Source organism: Passer domesticus, chromosome Z, assembly GCF_036417665.1.
Source record: "Passer domesticus isolate bPasDom1 chromosome Z, bPasDom1.hap1, whole genome shotgun sequence".
Taxonomy (NCBI): Eukaryota; Metazoa; Chordata; class Aves; order Passeriformes; family Passeridae; genus Passer; species Passer domesticus.
In genome coordinates, this window is record NC_087512.1 from 16368505 (window position 1) to 16386378 (window position 17874).

General features: G+C 41.3%; 2 protein-coding genes across 6 annotated transcripts in view; one reads left to right on the plus strand and one right to left on the minus strand.

Moving 5' to 3' along the window:
• HCN1 (hyperpolarization activated cyclic nucleotide gated potassium channel 1) overlaps positions 1 to 4084 on the minus strand; it is a 193597-nt gene extending 189513 nt beyond the window's left edge. The window contains exon 1 of the mRNA XM_064403432.1: positions 3510 to 4084. Within this exon, the coding sequence (XP_064259502.1) occupies positions 3510 to 4066 (557 nt within the window). The 5' untranslated portion in view covers positions 4067 to 4084. The remainder of the gene's footprint in view (positions 1 to 3509) is intronic.
• A 5645-nt stretch (positions 4085 to 9729) lies between these two features.
• LOC135290230 (uncharacterized) overlaps positions 9730 to 17874 on the plus strand; it is a 54978-nt gene continuing 46833 nt past the window's right edge. Inside the window, exons 1-2 of one of the 5 annotated variants that reach the window (XR_010352950.1) lie at positions 9730 to 9826; positions 15616 to 15761. The gene's annotated coding sequence lies outside the window, so the exon portion shown is untranslated. Of the gene's footprint in view, positions 9827 to 14442; positions 14501 to 14834; positions 15198 to 15615; positions 15762 to 17874 lie in introns of those variants that run through there. The other 4 variants (XR_010352949.1, XR_010352963.1, XR_010352948.1 and 1 more) reach the window with 4 other exon arrangements.

Below are 17874 nucleotides of genomic sequence, written 5' to 3' on the forward strand. Positions count from 1 at the left end.
GGGAGGGAGGGAGGGAGGGAGGGAGGGAGGGAGGGAGGGAGGGAGGGAGGGAGGGAGGGAGGGAGGGAGGGAGGGAGGGAGGGAGGGAGGGAGGGAGGGAGGGAGGGAGGGAGGGAGGGAGGGAGGGAGGGAGGGAGGGAGGGAGGGAGGGAGGGAGGGAGGGAGGGAGGGAGGGAGGGAGGGAGATGCTACAGGACTGGATGAGCGGCCGAGGCAAGTTCAAGCCAGCCCTCTGAACATTGAAGAAACTCCTTACGTGTGGAAGGACATGGAGTAATTAATCATCTAAAAATCAGTCATGTACATTTCCATTAATACCAGAAGGTCGTAACATATAAAAGTCATCCAAAGCCCATGTCCACCACTAATCTCCTACGAAATAAATGACATGTGTGTGGCAGCAGCAGAACCATGTGCAGCTCATCCCATCTCCTGTCAGCTTTGTCCTGCTCTCATCCAGTGGCTGCAAGGCCACAAGGCTGGACCAGTGAAGCTCTCCTGAAGGCTCATTCTTCCACAAATGAGAATGGACAGCTGGAGGCACTCAGTATCTCACAGAACACACACACAGGACTTCAGCAAACTCTGACTGCTAAATTCACTTTTGTTACTTACGCAATTAGAAAGAATTGTTGTCCAGCTTTAGAGATACAGTAGTCACGGTTGCAAAGTGATAAACAGAGGCCTTGTGCTGGGTTTGATGTGCATTAGGTGCAGGGTTTATATAACAGTTTTCAAATTACACATTAACCACTGAAGTCTGGGAGAAGACAACCAGAATGAAAATGGTCCCCTTGTGGAAAAATTATGTAATACTTATTGAATTTAATCCTCCAAGGGTGTATCTGCCCAAAGAAGAGACAATTCTTCCCTGAAACACATGCAAGATGGAGAGCCATAAAACTAAAGTACAAGCTCCACAAGGCTGCAAGTAACCAATTTACAGAGCACGGAGTTTAGAGACAAGCTTCCACGTTCTGTTCATACCAAAACAAGGGGCAGGAGGGCACCGAGATGCTGCCCACTCCTCCAAACATCACAACAAAATACCATTTGGTGTAGATGAATATACTGTTTTACAAAAAAATATGGGAATGAAATCAAGAAATAAAATCAAATATATCAAACTATCCCAAGAAATGCATACAAGCATGCAGAACCGGGAAAAAAAATAAAAGAGTGCGCAGAAGCCGATAGCAGAATTTTCCCACATTTTACATGGTTAACCCAGTATTTTCCTAAGTGTGTCTACATTTAAAGTTTACTGAGATGTCTATTTTCATAGGTGCCACAAATACCCTAATAAGAGCTGCATTTACAAATGCACAATACATCTCCTCATTTGGATATCATAAAATACTCAGCTTTTTACTTTTTTCTTGTTATTTTGGTAGAAAATTTAGTTCTTTCCTCTGATGGAAAGAACATCTACACAGCGGCATGGGAATACCTGTGTCTCTTTGAATGCTTTAAGGCTTGTCTGCACACAAGCATTACATTGCTACAAATAACATGCAAAAATAAATCAAAGCAACTCCATCCTTACACCTGAATTCATTCTGGTACAGAGCCACTGTTAGATGGCACTTAAAAGTGCTGTTGTAATTTCCAAATAAGGTGAATATACTGTATAGTACAACTTCTTCACACATTTTGCACTGCCACCCAAAAAAAGTGGTACCACTACACATCTGCAATTGTTTCAGGAGAAAAAACATGCACATCTTATATTTCTCACTGAAACAGTCCTACGGGCCAAAAAATTGGGTCTGGAGCCTGCCACACCATCCCAATACTAATGAAAAACTATGAACTTTATTTAAAAACCAAACACTCTAATAAAATAAAAACTTTTTAAAAAACACCTGAAAATACCAGTTAATTTAAGAATATGCAAACAACAGACCTGAAAAGGATGCAGTGTTGTTTACTCCGACTAAAAAAAAATGGGAAACATAATCTACAATCTCTAAACCTTCCCACTCAATAAATTAGGACAGAAGTAGAAGATATTTCTGTAATGAAACAGAATGAACATGCTTATCACCTATTTCAAAGAACAGCTTAAAAAGTTACAGGCTGCAAAATATGACAAATAAGCTCCCATTGCCCAATACACTGTTCGGGTGTAGACCTCACTCAGAAACCAAGCTTACAACAGAACAAGGAAAATTATTCGCTAGAATAACCTCATTCATTTCAACAGAATCCTCACGTGAATAAAGTTACTCATGCACACACAGAGATAAGGAAGAGGCTATCAGACACCCCCCCAATCCCCTATGCATGCCACCACAGCACCAGATGTGACCTGCTAGGTCCCTCTCTAGCTGGCAGAAAGGGAGTGGGTAGGTGCTTGGCTCTCTTTCCGCGCTTAATGCACCTGTTAATGCAGCTGAGGTGGAAAAGGTACCCCAGGAAAAGAGTAAGTGCAGTTTATTGAGTTCAGAGAACCAGGAAAACAAGCAGGGATTTGAAGCATGATTTCAAGTCATAACTGACTGTGCTGTGCTCCTCCACTCCTGTAGCTGTACTGCTCTTGGGCTTAGCTGCAAGGTGCTAGCACAGCTCACTGTGAAACACCTCACTCCAAACAGTCCCACTGAAACTTGGACTTTGAAAGCATTCCTTCCTGTTCCCCCTGAAAGAATGTTCTGTTTAATCCAGTTTTTTCTTAGAAGATCCATGTAACTATTGAGCATTCTGGATTTTCTTTTTTTAAATGCAGTCTCCGGTGCAACTCACTTATCGTAAGACGCAGGTTGTTCAATTCAAGCTGTTGATTAAATACGCTTCACGACATCGATAGTTCCTCAGAAAATATCACAGAGAGTGTTACATTTATAAAGGCATACAGCCAGCAGGCACAGAGTAAAAAATGAAATAATCTTACACTTTAAATATATTTTTTTAAGGGAAGTATAACTTCTTGGGCATTTATTTGTACTGCTTTCTGCATGAATATTCCAGTCCTGCATCCATGCATCTTACTGTGAAAGCAATGCTAATCTGCCACCACATTTACCTGTCTCCCTATGAAAACATAGTTTTCCACACATCACCTGGCTAAACTTATTTTACTGTAACTCTGACAGAGACGCACTTCTCGCAACCCCTGGAACAAGTGTTTACACACCGGGCGCTCAGGGAAGGGCAGGCGTGTGCAGACACCGCGCTTTTACTGATGCTGATGCAGCTGTGGAACCCCGCGGGTGAGCTCTCATCCCCGCGGGGCAGAGTCGTGCCCGACGGCCCGCGCCCCCGCGGCGCAGGCAGACCGGGATGGAGAGCCCCGGAGCTCAGCAGCCTGCCTCGGGGGCTGCGGGCGCGCCGCGGCCGGCGCGGGGCCTGCGGGGCCGTCCCGGGTGCAGCACGCTGGAGAGCGCCGGGCCGAGCCCGCGCCAGCCCCGGCCCCGCCGCCCGGCCCGGCGCCCGCCGAAGTTTGCGCCGGGCGAGGCGCGAGGCGCCGGGGCCACCCCTCTCCCGCCCGCCGTGAGCCCCGCGCTAACCTGAAGTCGCTGTAGGGGTGGATGATCCAGAACCCCGCAGTTTTAACCCTTTCCTGCTCCTTCTCCACCGCCTTCTGGCTGCCGAACATGCGGAGGGAGAATTTGTTGACCCCCGGCTGCAGCATGGAGGTGAACTGCCGCTGCATGAAGCCGTACTGCCGCCGGGGTCCCTCGGCATCCTCGAAGCCCACCACGGGCTCCTCGCCCCCGCCGCCGTCCACTTTGAAGCACACCGAGTTGCCATGCTCCTTCACGCCGCCGCTGCCGGGGCTGCTCTGGGCTTTCTCCGCCGAGGCCGCCGGCTTGGCTGGGAAGGAGTTAGCGCTGCCATCGTCCCGGCTGCCGGCGGAGGAGCTGCGCTTCCCAGCCTCCATGCTGCGGGGCGGGCGCACCCCAGCCGCGGGAGAGCGCGGGGAAGCCTCGCCGCCGCCGGTGCCCTTCAGCGGCGCGGCTGGGCTGTGCCGCCCTGAGCTGGGCTGGGCTGGGCTGGGCAAGGCTGGGCAGGGCTGGGCAGGGCTGGGCTGGGCTGAGCTCCGCGCCGCCGCGCCGCCCGGCATCACCAGCGCCGCCGGCTCGGAGCGCGCTCCGCGCAGGGCGGGCACCGCCGCCCCTCGCCCGCCCCCTGCCGGCCGCCCCGCTCCGCCTGACATTGAGCCCGAGTCCTTGAGGGGCCGCGCGGCGAGCGGGCAGCGCCTGAGGGAGGGGCCGGGGCCGGGCGCGGGCAGGGCACAGGGGACAGGGGCCCCCGAGCGCCGGGCCCGCGCCTCCGCAGGAGTACAGGAACACGCGTAGGTGGATGCTTCACCCTGGGCAAAGCAAGGGGCAAGGCGTGGGGTGGTAGCGTGCTTGTGCAGCCCGAGCGAGAAACAGTGGCTGGGGGTTATGCAGTGGGGCGTTTCCACGGGCTCGCCGGTCCCTTGGGAAGCCTCTGTTGCTCCTCGTGGAGAGGGCAAGAGGCGGGGGTCTGCCTGGCCACGGAGTCGAGGGGCGGCACTGGAAGTGGCGGAGGCGTTGTGGGTTCGTCCTGCTCGGAGCGCAGCGCGTGTCCGGCACAGGGGAACCTCGGTGGAGTGTGAGCGGGCAGGGAAGGCCGGCTGCTCAGCGGCATTCTTTTTCACAGACGAAGCACATCGGTCCGCTTAGACGCTCCCGCCAAGCCGCTCTTCCTTGTCCTTCAGCCTTGAGCGGACTGAAAACGGGCCACGCGACGTGAGAGATGCTGCGAGCACGGCTGGACCACCCAGGGATGCCGTTCCCGTCGGGAGGGCTGTGCTGCCGTGCCCACCTGTCTTTTCTCCCTGAAAGGCGTAAAATGGCAGGTGCTCCCGAGTGCGGAGACAAACCTTTTCACGTATGCCAAGAGGTGATTTGGCCTTTGTTTGCATGTCAGTAGGAAACTGGAGTCCACATTTAGTTTGCTCCACTTGACATTTAAGTACATAAATTACAATTTAGAAGCCCCTAGAAAGCCGAAAAAAAGCTGTCAGACAGAAAGGAAACAGTGGGTATTTCTAGCTTCCAGTGCTCTACATACACTCAAAGGAAATAGGGTATATATTGCCTTCAGTATCTCTACAGACATTGTCCTAGTGATTGCAGGTTGTAATTTAGGAGCTGTGCAGTGAGGTAGGAGCTGAGAGAGCAAATGATAAGAAGCTGTTTATAAACCATGAGCAAGGAGGAGCTTGGTCTCTGCTGTGAAAAATGAAAGATGCTGATACTTACCCTAAAAGATGTGAGGTTTTCTGAGTTACAGAATGATGGAGGATCATTATCTGCAGGTATTACTAGAGGAGCTCTAGTATTATGTCTTCCTGCAGAAACATTTATTACAGCATATACATGTAGGTCCTGGCCTTGCATTGAGAATAGGTTTTTCACCCATTCTCAACACATGTTTCATTTTGCACATTAAAAGTAGAGTAGGAAAGAATTAGTAAAGCCTCACAAGCTTGACTATGGTATTTTCAATAGCGTTTTCCACTTCACTTTGTCCTTTATACAACAGATGCTTAAATATAGGAGAGAAACAGATGTGCAAATCTGCACCCCACCATTTGCACTGTGTCAGTCTGGTGCGTTGGGGGGCTGTATTTCAAAGTGGGATCTGAGGGCTTTCCTCAGCAATTGCAGCTCTAGCAGAATGTTTATGCCTAGTGCACTCAAACTGACGAGGATCCATTGGTGTTAATGACTTTAGTGTTAACATCATGCCAGTGTGGAGAAAGATGGCAAGTACAGATGCACTAGGATGGATTGCTGAAGGCTGGGCAATGACCAGGATAGGAAGGAAAATGCTCATAGAGTAATTGGTTAAGGACTGACACACATAAATCTTCCCCATCTGAAGTGACACTTTTCTGTAGGATTTTATCCTGAAACATTGGAGAGTGTGTGCACACCTGCTAAAGGCTCATACACAGCTGCTGATAGACAAATTATCCCCAAATTATGTCCTCCTTCTTCCCTCATCCAATGCCTGTCACTATACAATAATTAAAAAGTAAGAAACTACTAGTGTTTCGCAGCTTTCTTAAAGAATTAATTCACATCATGTTTGACAGGAACCCGAAAAGGCAAGGGATGAAAAGTCTAAAGTCACACAGTGCTTTTCCACAAATTCAGACAGTGTACCACATCATGGGCAGTGGAACCTTAGGATTTCTGCTACTTCTTCACAACTTATTCCACAGGACTTTTGCATTCAGTCCTTGACCTGAATGGTGTCTCCCAGCATAACCTAGGACACCAACAGCTAGTCATGTACAGGACAAAAATAGACCTGTAGGGGAGTAAATCAGAACAGTGAAATGGAGACATTTACAGCTGCAGTAAGCAGATTCTGATGTACATTTTGTAATTCGAGAAACAATGAGCACTGGATTAATGGTGATCCTTAATTTATGGATGAGGAAAATTGTGCACAGCAAGAACATTCAATTTCTTTTCTCATTAAACTTGCTTTCACTTGTATTTAATGTCTCATTTGCCAGTATTTATCCTTACTTAATATGGACTGCAGACCTACCAAAATGACCAACCCTGCCTCCCCTCTTTTTACAACAGAAGAATCAGGAAATGTTCTATTTCCCTTGGTGGCATTATATAGAGGTGGCAGGGGTTTGTTCCATCAAAATGCCCTAGAACTTGGGAGAAGTTCTTACAGAAAGAAAATAACCTGCATTACATGTAATATAGGATTTTATGCATGCTTTTCAAACACAGCATATGTATAAACCACACAGGTATATGTCTCTTGGTAAAATTGAGATTTTGATATTTTCTGCTACTCATGATCAAACTTTAGATTTTTATAATTTTTTTTCTGTATAGGAGAAATATATACTTATTTGTCCATGTCTGAGTGATATTTGACCTAAGTATGACCTAATTGACCTTAATAATTGACCTCAACATCTTGCAACTTTTAATAGCAATCCTAAGATGATAGGATGAGAAAACATTTTCATAATTTGTAGTTTTTCTTTGGAGAATGGATTCTTCCAAATAATTGAACATTGTTTTCAGCCCAGAAATTGAACACTCTTGAGGCCCATCATGTTAGCTTAGATTAGAGAATTTTGGTTCACTTAAGAAGAAATAATAGAGCATGGTGGGTGGGAATAGTCCTGAAGACTGCACCAGGGATGAAAATGGTTGAAAGGTCATTTTAGCTAAAGGTATAGCTTGCTCTCTGTCAAGTTTTATTCTGATTTTGTGGCCATGCCAGGAGAAATACACAGAAAAATGAAATTTATACGTGAAATTTCCAAGAAATCAGTGCTAGCAGAACAATAGGGGCAAAAAATTGATTTTGCATCTCTTCGCTATGTCCTAGATTAATCGATCACTACTAAAAATTTAGTAAGCTGTTTTACTTGTCTGTATTAAATTATTTTTATTACTTACTCTACTTCATCAAAGTACTGTGACATCATTAGTTTCAGTGTTTTATATGACTCAATACTAATGTATAATAAGATTAATATAAAGAAAATAAATTTTCTTCTGCCAAACACAGTAAATTTTTGTATTCCTGTAGTAAATACATTTCTTCTTCATCTTATTTTTTCATTTTGATATAACTTGAACATACACAGAACAGTTTGGCTGTAGGAATAAAAAAAAATAGCAGCCTGTGTACAGAGGCATATGTATCTGTTCAGTGAAGAAACTGGGGCACAGACAAGCAACAAGACTTCTATGAGATGACCCAGTAAGATGCACCTGACTGCAGAACAAAGCTGTTGTCTCTCAAGTTAAGGTTTTGTGCCCTGTGAGATATTTTTAAGATTGTTTCTCAACAGAAGGTCACTGTCAAGTCAAATGGCAAACCAGGGTTAGCAAGGAAGGAAAATAATTGTTGTATTTACAGTTATATAACCATGTCTGCCAGCTTAATTGAGGATTGATCCAGATTCATAATATGTGCTGTTTTCCATGCCTGTTTGCTTGAAGTTTGGAATTAAATAATTTTTATTTGATCCTACCCTACTTATGTTACTTTCCATGCCTATTTACTCACACATACTTATTGGCAATAAATGTTTTCCAATAGATTTTGTATTAATATTAGCTAGTGTTTATGAAGCAGGAAAAATCTTACTTTTGCAATCATTAGCATCCTTTTAAGAAAACATATCACAAAGCAATTGGAACTTCAACCATGAATGTTACATGGCAGCTGTCCATATAGTTACTTTAGTTGGTTTTGGTTTGTTGTTTTTTGGTTTTTTTTAACTCTGTAGTACAGTTTGAATGTCCCCAGTGAGTACCGATAAATATGTAAACATGATCTTGGTGATTTCTGTTCTGGCCTGGTGCTGAGTGTTGGAAGTCCTACTGCAGCACCTCAGTGCTTCGGAACTGATACAGTTCTGGAACAGGAGGGTAAAATTAAATCACAGAATATTTCTACTGGTTTTTACCAGCACTCTGAAGTGTCTTTTATTTATGCAAATCACTTTCTAAATTTAATACAATATTTGTGTGCTTTGAGTGCCTTATCTTTTTTGAAGAAAAATATTTTAATTCCGGTGTTTATTATCTGTTTAGTACCTGCCAGATCTTTATTCAACCCTATGGAGATATCATTGCCACAAAAGAAAAGTAAAAAGTGAAAAACAAATTCAATTTTGATTTTTTTTTTAGTTGTGTGTGTATTTTTTTTTATTATTCTTTGCTAATGTCTGAATTGTTGGGTACCTGAAGTGCTTTAGAAATTATTAAGAAATTGCTTTCCCTGACAAATGTTCAGCTGACTGACTAAGTGGCTGTGATAAGGCACTTCAAATTTTTACAATGTTAAAAATATTTTTTCTTGTAGTTTGAATGCAAATGTACCCCAAATAAATTTTATTTAAAATCATATTCTTAACAATAACTACCTTATGACTGTATTGGTTTGAAGAACTATGATTTGACACTACAAACTTGTAGACCTTTTAAGTATTTTTTTAATAAATCACAGTACTTGTTTCATACAATGCCTAATCTTGTGAACATTTCTAAAATTAGTGTCTACAGGTGTGAAAGGTCACATGTTACTATTCAGAGTGCTAAATACGATACTAGGCTCAAGTATTTGCAGGCTTTTATCCCTTCTCTGTAATACGAGAGAAGTATAGTTCCTAAAAAAATGTAAATACCATTAATTGGTCTGGAGTGTAACTTGACATGAACAATAGCTTTTTTCTCCTGTTGCACACAGTGTTCCTACATAATTGCATAATCAATCCACAAAAGCAAGTCCTTGTGATTTAAAAATCTCTCCCTTCTGGAACTTCCAGAGACAAATAAATAAGTGCTTTTTAAAACTTGTGTATTTCAATAATGTGTGAATGTCAGCATTAAACAGAATGACCTAATTGCCACCTTCCAGTAACTAAAGGGAGTTTACAAGAAAGATGGAAAAGGAGTTTTTACAGAAGCATGTAGTGACAGGATGAGGGAAAATGGCTCCAAGCTGGAAGAAAATGGGGTTAGATTAGACATTAAGAAAAAATCCTTTACTTTGAGAGTGGTGAGGCACTGGAACAGATTGTCCAGAGAAGCTGTGATGCCCCATCCCTGGGAATTGTTCGAGGCCAGGCTGGAGGGGGCTGTGAACAAACTGATCCAGTGAAAGATGATCCTGCCCCTGACGGGGGACTGGAACCAGCTGATTATGAGGTCCCTTTCAAACCAAACCATTGTATGATTCTGTGACAGATCCTACACTGCCTTTTAAACTATTGTCTTACCACAGCCCTGATTTTTCAGAACTCAACCATCTTTTTCATCCTTTCATCCTAACTTTGCTCACATCATCAGTACTGGTAGGATGCTTTTAGAGATAGCTGGAAAGCGTCATCTTGGTGATTTAGTTCATTAGTTAAAGTTTGATTAGTTGTCAGATTAAATCCTGTAAGTTGCTGTCCTATGTTCCTTGACTTAGTTTAAGTACTTAAGATCCCTCGCCTCACAATCATATTTTAATGAATATGGATACTATCAACAAGCAAGATGCCTGAGTTGTGTCATCTATTCAGTTCCTTACACAGAGCCATGTCTTGCAGGACTAATATCTGTCTTTGATATAATATTCATTAAGTTGAGTATAGTGCTTCAGTGTTCCAGTTGTTTCTAAATTATAGGTAGGTCTTCAAGTTATTAACAAGGAATTTCACCTATTAAACGAGCAATGAGGAAGAAAAACTGCAACTGAAGACTTTTGAAACAATTCTTTAAAACTACACTGGTTTTTTGCAACTTGCCATGATAGTTTTTTAAAATTCTAACTATGGAAAATTGTTCGTATTTTAATAAATGCTTTTGGAAGAGCAGTGTGAAGGTATAACTCTTTTCAATGTTGATCTAAACATTCAGTTTTACCACTAAATAAAAAGAGGTCCAGAGGTGTCCAGAGATTGTACAATCAGTAATCCAGAGCTGTATCTCGCTTACTGTCTTTAAGGTACCTACAAATGTTCTGATTGTTCAGAGGTACTTTTTTATCACTTCTAGCTAGCTGTGGCACATTTCAATTACTAGCATGTATAATGAGAAGAACACACAGCACTATTCCCTGTGGATTGCACTGCCTCAGAGATGATGTCTAGATGGTGACATTGAACACACGACTCCGGAAGGACTGCCCCAGTTTTTGCTGTCAGACTTTCATTCCTCAGTTCACATGGGCAGCTTTCTTGCAGCTAAAGAAATCTCTGTTGCAGGGGAGGGGAATAAACTGTCACAGCTGGCAGAGGCAAACAGTACAGCATGCACAGCTGAACAAATGTAACATCCTCAATTGCCATAAATACTTGGAGGCAAAAACTGCTACAGAAGACAGGACACTAGCTGCTTAAGTTTGAAAGCGTAAGGTTGCCATAGTCTGCCTTCTTCTACTTGGAATGTAGATTAATTTTTGATTATAAAGAAGTTCCACATCTCAGATTATTTTTCCCCTTTCAAGTTGTGATACCAATACATGAGGAAATAGTAACTGCCATAATGGAGACATTTCTGTTATAGGCTTAGTGTCCTTTTATTAAAGAGACATATGAATAAAATAACAAATCATTAGCAAAAAGAATGGAAAATAAAAAGTGGGGTTTCTCTCTAGGCCACTGCTGGGTGAAAATACACATGACCTTAGATACACTTCCTTGAATTAGACATTTGGATTTCTGATGGGAAATGGACTATGCCAGGTGCTGAGAGGTGCCTGTGTGCCTGGTAGATGTAGTGGAGAGGGGACATGGATAGTCATTGTGGTGATCTGTGAATGAATTGTCAGATGTCTGTGGCAGCCTTACAAGTAAGGGATCTTATGTGTCTGTGGCAAGTTCATGTCTTCTGAAAAAGACTGACTAGGAAAAAACCCAACTTTCATCAACTGAAGTTGTTCACTCCCTAGGGCTGTGACAATGGAACCATTAGGAAAATGAAGCATAAGGAGGCCTTAACCAGTAACATCCAAGGCATCTCAGAGGACTTTCAACTTTAATGCTGGCAGTAATTATCAATGTTCATGAAACTAAAGTATTGCAGAACCAGCAGTGGGAACTGTAGAGAATTAAAGGATTGCAAACATTCCCTCCAAATGGTATCAGAAAAAGATTTAAAATAAAAGGGGGGAAAATGCATGCAAACTTTAACTTTTTTTAAAGTATATGCATAGTAGGTATTCTCAGCAGTAGAGTAAGGTAAGCATACCTAAAACCTCAGTTAACAAAGGCACTTTCAATATTTATTTCTATAGCCTTTTAATATATTTTCATTTTCTCTAATAATTAATTTTTTTAAAATGCCTGTATTCTTCCATATGACTTTCAGTTTTGTTACAATTACTGCTAAAGACTACTTTGCATTGAAACTGGATAAACACAAACACAGATGGAATTGCCATGCAACCATTCATCTTTGTACTTACGCATTCACAGAGACAGGAGAAGGTGTTTGACACATAGAACAGCGGAGATTATTTTATGTTTCTAAGGGTTATTCTTCAGTTTTGTGACTGATGAAAGAACTGGACTCAAAAGGTTAACCAGAAAAGAAAAAAAAAAAAAAAACACCAGCATATGATCAGTCTTTCTAAAGCATTTAATTTTAGCAAAACTCAGAGGACATAGTTGTTTTTTGGGGGTATTTTTTCGTGGTTGTAGGGAAATGAGAGGGCAGGTCTTCAGCACCAAATATCTATTTGAAAATAATGTGATGCAAGAGAAAGAAAAGAAAGTATCCATATTTGTCTTCAAAACTTCAAACCTGAAAAATTCTGGATCTTACTTAGGAATTAAAAATCAGGTAAATTTAAGCATCAATGGAAGCAAGATATTATAGAAAGGATGAAAAATTGTAAATGTCATCAGAGAAATAAGGATAGCAGTCTGGAAAAATACAATCTTTCAAAGTGGTTGTAACAACAAGATTCTACTTGATATAAAAGGAGCATAAATTGAAGGCAAAGAATATCCTCAAATACTTTCAAAGCTTGTGTGAAAGGACATGTTATGTGGACCAATCACAGATAACCAGAGAAAATTGGTACTTTATTAATGGAGTTCTCCTATCTCACTTGTTTGTAATGGCATTCAAAAGCACGACAGCCTTCTCTGACAGTAATGCTCAACAGGTAGTAGATTATGTTGATATTAGATGTTAGAAAGTTATCTCGATTCCTTTTGTAAGAAAGCTTGGAATTTCAGAGTGTAATATGACAAGCTGAAAAGTTAAATCTGATAAGCACAAGACTGTAATACAACCGGAAACAGGTAGTGGTAGCAATAGAAAAGAGATCAGGAAAGCTCTGTATCTAAAATTTTCTGAAACACTTGAATAATGTTTTTATACAATAGATGGCAAGTTGCAAAGGGAATGAATGACTTGTGACAACCTGTAATGTCCTAAACTTGGGGAGATTTTGTCTCATCTTTTTTTCTTGTCTTTGAGAAGTACAGCCTCTCTGAGTAGAGACCATGATAGATTCTTCTCATGCCATTCTTATTTTTTGTACATCAAAATAAGAGGATTTTACTCTGGTGTAATTACAAAACTGATGAAGTTAAATATTTCTAATCAGATGATAATCTAACCACATTTGCCATCTTACAAGTGATCTTTTAGTAAATTCTCTGAATGTCACTTGTGTGAAGAATCACTTACCAGTTAATGTTCTGTAAGTTAGTGTTTTCATATTCTTGAATTCTGTATTTCCAGCCTGGATAGCTTTATAATCTACCTTCATTCATACTGGCTATTCACTAACTTCACTCATACTGTGGAGTATTCTTTTAGTTCTCTACTGCTAATACTGCTGTATTGGAGCACTTTCTATTTAACACGAAAATGTGCATCCCCCTATCTAAAAATTCTCCATCTAAAAATTATTAGATGTTTGAGATGGATTCCTTCTATGCATTGAAACACACAAGTGAAAACCATGAGGTAATTTATATATTATGGTTTGAGTTTTATTCTTCTAAGTATGATAAACTTAATAAAAGTTTTTAATCCATGTATCACTGAAGTACTTATCCATGCTTGCATGAAAAAGAGGCTTTCAAGAGAGAGCATCATACATTTTGCCAGAACTGTGGTTTCTGAAAGTCACAATGAGCAGTTGAAAATGCTTTAAAATATGCATTCCATGATTTATAATCTTTGTATGTTGTGCATTATGAGATGTGGTTAGTGTAGACATGAATTATGTATATGTATATGTATATGTATATGTATATGTATATGTATATGTATATGTGTATCTTTCCAAAATTTCCTATGCTTAAAGTACACATGTGATAATATCCTAAAACCATATAAATTTTCTACTAGGATTTTGTCAGTGAGGATTTGTTAGGAAGTGATGGAGTTATGTTCTCTGGACTTTTTCTCTGTATTTTGAAAACTATGGCACACATCCTGCTAAGAAAAACCACAGGGCAATGGGAGTCATCAGGCTTTCCTAATTTCAAAATTCAAGACTGACAAAGTAATTTATTTTCTAGTCATGCATATTCTTTGCTAGTATTTCCCATAAAATACGTTTGCCTTTCTATGCCTCTCATCTGTATCTTTTCTAACTTTATCTTCATGTGTATCTCTGGGAGACAGTGCATCATCAAGTCTCTTCAGCAAATAGAGAGGAGGGAACTCTAACATAGAGTTGGAATCATAGAATCATTTAGGCTGGAAAAGGCCTTTAAGATCATTTACTCCAATTGTTAACCTTACATTGGCAAGTCCCACTAGGCCATGTTCCCGAGTGCTATGTCTACACATTTGTTAAATATTTCCAGAGATGGTGACTCTACCACTTCCGTAGGCATCCTGTTTCCAAGCATGATAACAATTTCTGTGTAGAAATATTTCCTGATGTCCAATCTAAGCCTCCCCATGGCACAGCTTTAGGCTATGTCCTCTTATTCTGTCACTGGTTGCCTGGGAGAAGAGACCAACCCCACCTGGCCACAGCCTCCTCTCAGGCAGCTGTAGAGAGTGACAAGGTCACCCCTGAGCCTCCTTTTCTCCAGGATAAACACCCCCAGCTCCCTCAGCTGCTCCTCACAGGACTTGTGCTCCAGACCCTGCCCCAGCTCCACTGCCCTTCTCTGCACTCTCTCCAGCTCCTCAGTGTCTTTCTTGCACTGAGGGCCCAGCACTGGACACAGCACTGGAGCTGTGGCCTCAGCAGTGCCCAGTACAGGGGACAATCCCTGCCCTGGCCCTGCTGCCCACACCATGGCTGATCCAGGCCAGGATGCCATTGGCCTTCTTGGCCGTCTGGGCACAGCCTGGCTCATGTTCAGCTGCTGTCAGCAGCACCCCCAGGTCCTTTCCAGCCTCTCTGTCCCAGCCTGTGGCACTGCCTGGGGCTCTTGTGACCCAAGGGAAGGACCCAGCACTGGGCCTTGTTGAACCTCACCCCACTGGCCTCAGCCCATCGATGCAGCCTGTCCAGATCCTCTGCAGAGCCTTCCTGCCCTCCAGCAGATCAACACTCCCACCCAACTCATTGTCATCTTTAGAACTGGCGCTAGACAAAGAGGACAAGCATTTTGCTAATGGACTTAAAAAATATTTCCTGGCATCAGAACTAGTGGGTTCCATTCCTGACTCTGGACTCTTTAACTAAAAGATTTTGCATGTACACTTGGAAGAAAGACCTGGGTTTCTTTCTTGCCAAGGAGCACTTCAGCAAATGTGATTTTTTTTTCTTAAAATCTTGGATATTCTGGAACTTAAAAAAACTACCCCTACTTGATATAAGAGAAATATATTTTGTTTTGTCTAACCCATCAAAAAAACCCCAACTCTTCTGTTTTGTCCATCTGTTAAAATTCAGCCTAAGGCAAATTCCTGGCACAGGCAAAATATAAAATTTTAAATCTGTGGGTTTGTGCAGCTGGCAAAATTTCTTCCCCCTTTTTTCAGAAATTCAAATGGATTTCACTGTTAGACTATCTTATTAAAAGAAAGAGTGTTAATCCCATTTGCAACATGGTTATGTTGTCACTACTGTTGTCTGATAAAAGGCCAGCAGCGTGTTTTCTGGTGAGAGAAAAAGTAAGAAATAACATGATAGCAGTGCTAAGTTGGACCTTCACTTTTATTTTCTCAGCCACCTGCCGCTTCAGATCTATATAAGGAATATGCCTGCCCTGCAGCCTGCAGAGAAGTACAGAGAGAGTCAAGCTATCCACACAGTTGGGCTTGTTTATATCAAGCAATCTGGTAGCAGCAGCATGGAGCCTTATGTGAGTCAAGGTAATCGGGTGAGAAATGAGAGCTGATTAGCTTATGCACTGGTGCTTTTAGATCTCTTCCAATGCTTCTGCTATCTCTTTTAAAAGGGGTTTGTGCACTCCTGTACTAATCTACAGGCATACTTTGAAAGGAAATGCTATTATACTTGACAAATTAAATTTACAATTTACTAAATTTTCCAGATGTGTTTAGTTAAAATACTTTAAAATTTCTTGTTTTCTGTGTTCAAGCAATCAAGGACTAAAATCTTTACAGTATTTGTGTTTCATATACTATAAATATCTGAGCTGTACAAGCAGAAAAGGTAATATTTATTTACAACGATCATGCATTTTTTTTCCATGTTTCTCAGTTTCTAAGTCACTGAAGAGTTTACCCTTATACTAATCAACTCTACTTTGTAGAGATACTTTTTCATTAACAGAGAGACAGATTGTCTTTTCCTCAGCAGTGCAGCCCACTCCAAGCAGATGACTAAAGAACCATGGAGAGCATATGCTCGGCTATGACAGTGAATGCTACACAAGCATTTTTCCTGCTGTTGTGAAATGTGGCTGTTAACATCTCTCCATTTTTCTCAGTACACTCAAAGAGTTATTCAGTTGCTAATGCTGTTTGAGTCATGGAATATCTTTGCCTACCACATGGAAACAGGAGGAAAAACATGGAACATATGCTTTTATAAGGAGGCTCTAAGAGAATATATAAAAGCAATGGTGGAATTCTAGTAATACCCATAGAACTGTGGAAAAAATCTTTCACAGGGAAAAAATATCATTATGCTTTTCCTCTGACTTTTAGAGCTCACGTGATATATACCTGTTTGAAATTTAGTTTATGGAAAGTCTAACAGATTAGAAATTCTGCTTTTAATTACGGAAGGATTTATATAATCCTGCCTTTAAAATAGACTGTCTTAAAAAATGTAGGTCCATTCACTTTGCGTAGAGACTTGGATATTGGTGCTTACAGGGAGTCATGTATGCTGCTTTTACGTTGAAATATGATAGTGATTTAGGTCTACATATATAGAAATGCAGAGTGAACTGATAGTATCTCAGAAAACAGCAGAAACTCGTCATTTTAAGTTGTGAATATGGATAAACAGGCAGTTGATAATCCTTAAGGATGCATGTTATTAATATAGAAGTCATGCAGACTATGTACTGTGATCACTGAGAGATGACATTGTTCTGTATTACTCACACGATCCTCTGATCCCCGGAAAAAAAGCAAAGACATGGTTGACTGTAAAAGTTGGAGCAGGTCTGCATGTCATCAAGGACAGAAAATAACCTGGCAACATTTTTACCCATTTTAAGAGTTCGGTTTTGACCAATTTCATTTATTTCCGCTGTTTAAGTGAGATCCACTACTTCAGTTCTGTCGGATAGACTAGATCTAAATTCTATATAGGTCTGATAATCTTTCCTAAGAAAATCTGTGTGGTTCCCTGACCCCGAGTGTCTAACAGAACAAAGACATCAGAAGTAAATCACCTTTGTGGGGTGCAATGGGCATCAAGGCAGCTGTTTGACCGCTGACCTGTTTGATAGTACTTTTTATACTGTAAATGTTCTTCAGCTTTTATCATATGATGCCTTGATCCATGGTCATTGAGATAAAAAGCTAATTTTTTTTTGTGAAACTCTGAAAGAGAGTGCAGTCCTGCAGGTCACCTCACTTTCAGTCATAAATCAAACACAGCATTCCGTGACAAAAATTTTAAAAAAGTCTCATACTGCTCAAGATTATTTACCCTGCTTATACAAGATAATCAATTCCAGCCTCAGAGGGAGGTCACTGCCTGTGGTCATACTTTTAAAGATACTATACTGGCGTCTAGTAGGAGCATGTAACACTGCAGAGCTTGCAGGATTATTTCTGTAACATTTAGAATAAGCAATAGAGCCCATTTTAACCATGTTATTTTAAAACTAATTTTTGCAACCTAATAAATGATTAAAGCCTAATCTATCTGCACTGGTAGGCACTTTTCTGAAACTTTTAGGTGACTATCACATACTTAATTTGCCTACCTACAGTATTTCTGTGTGATTCAGCAAAATAATTAAGCTTATGTAGTTGTGTAGATTTCACAGAGATCATGCAC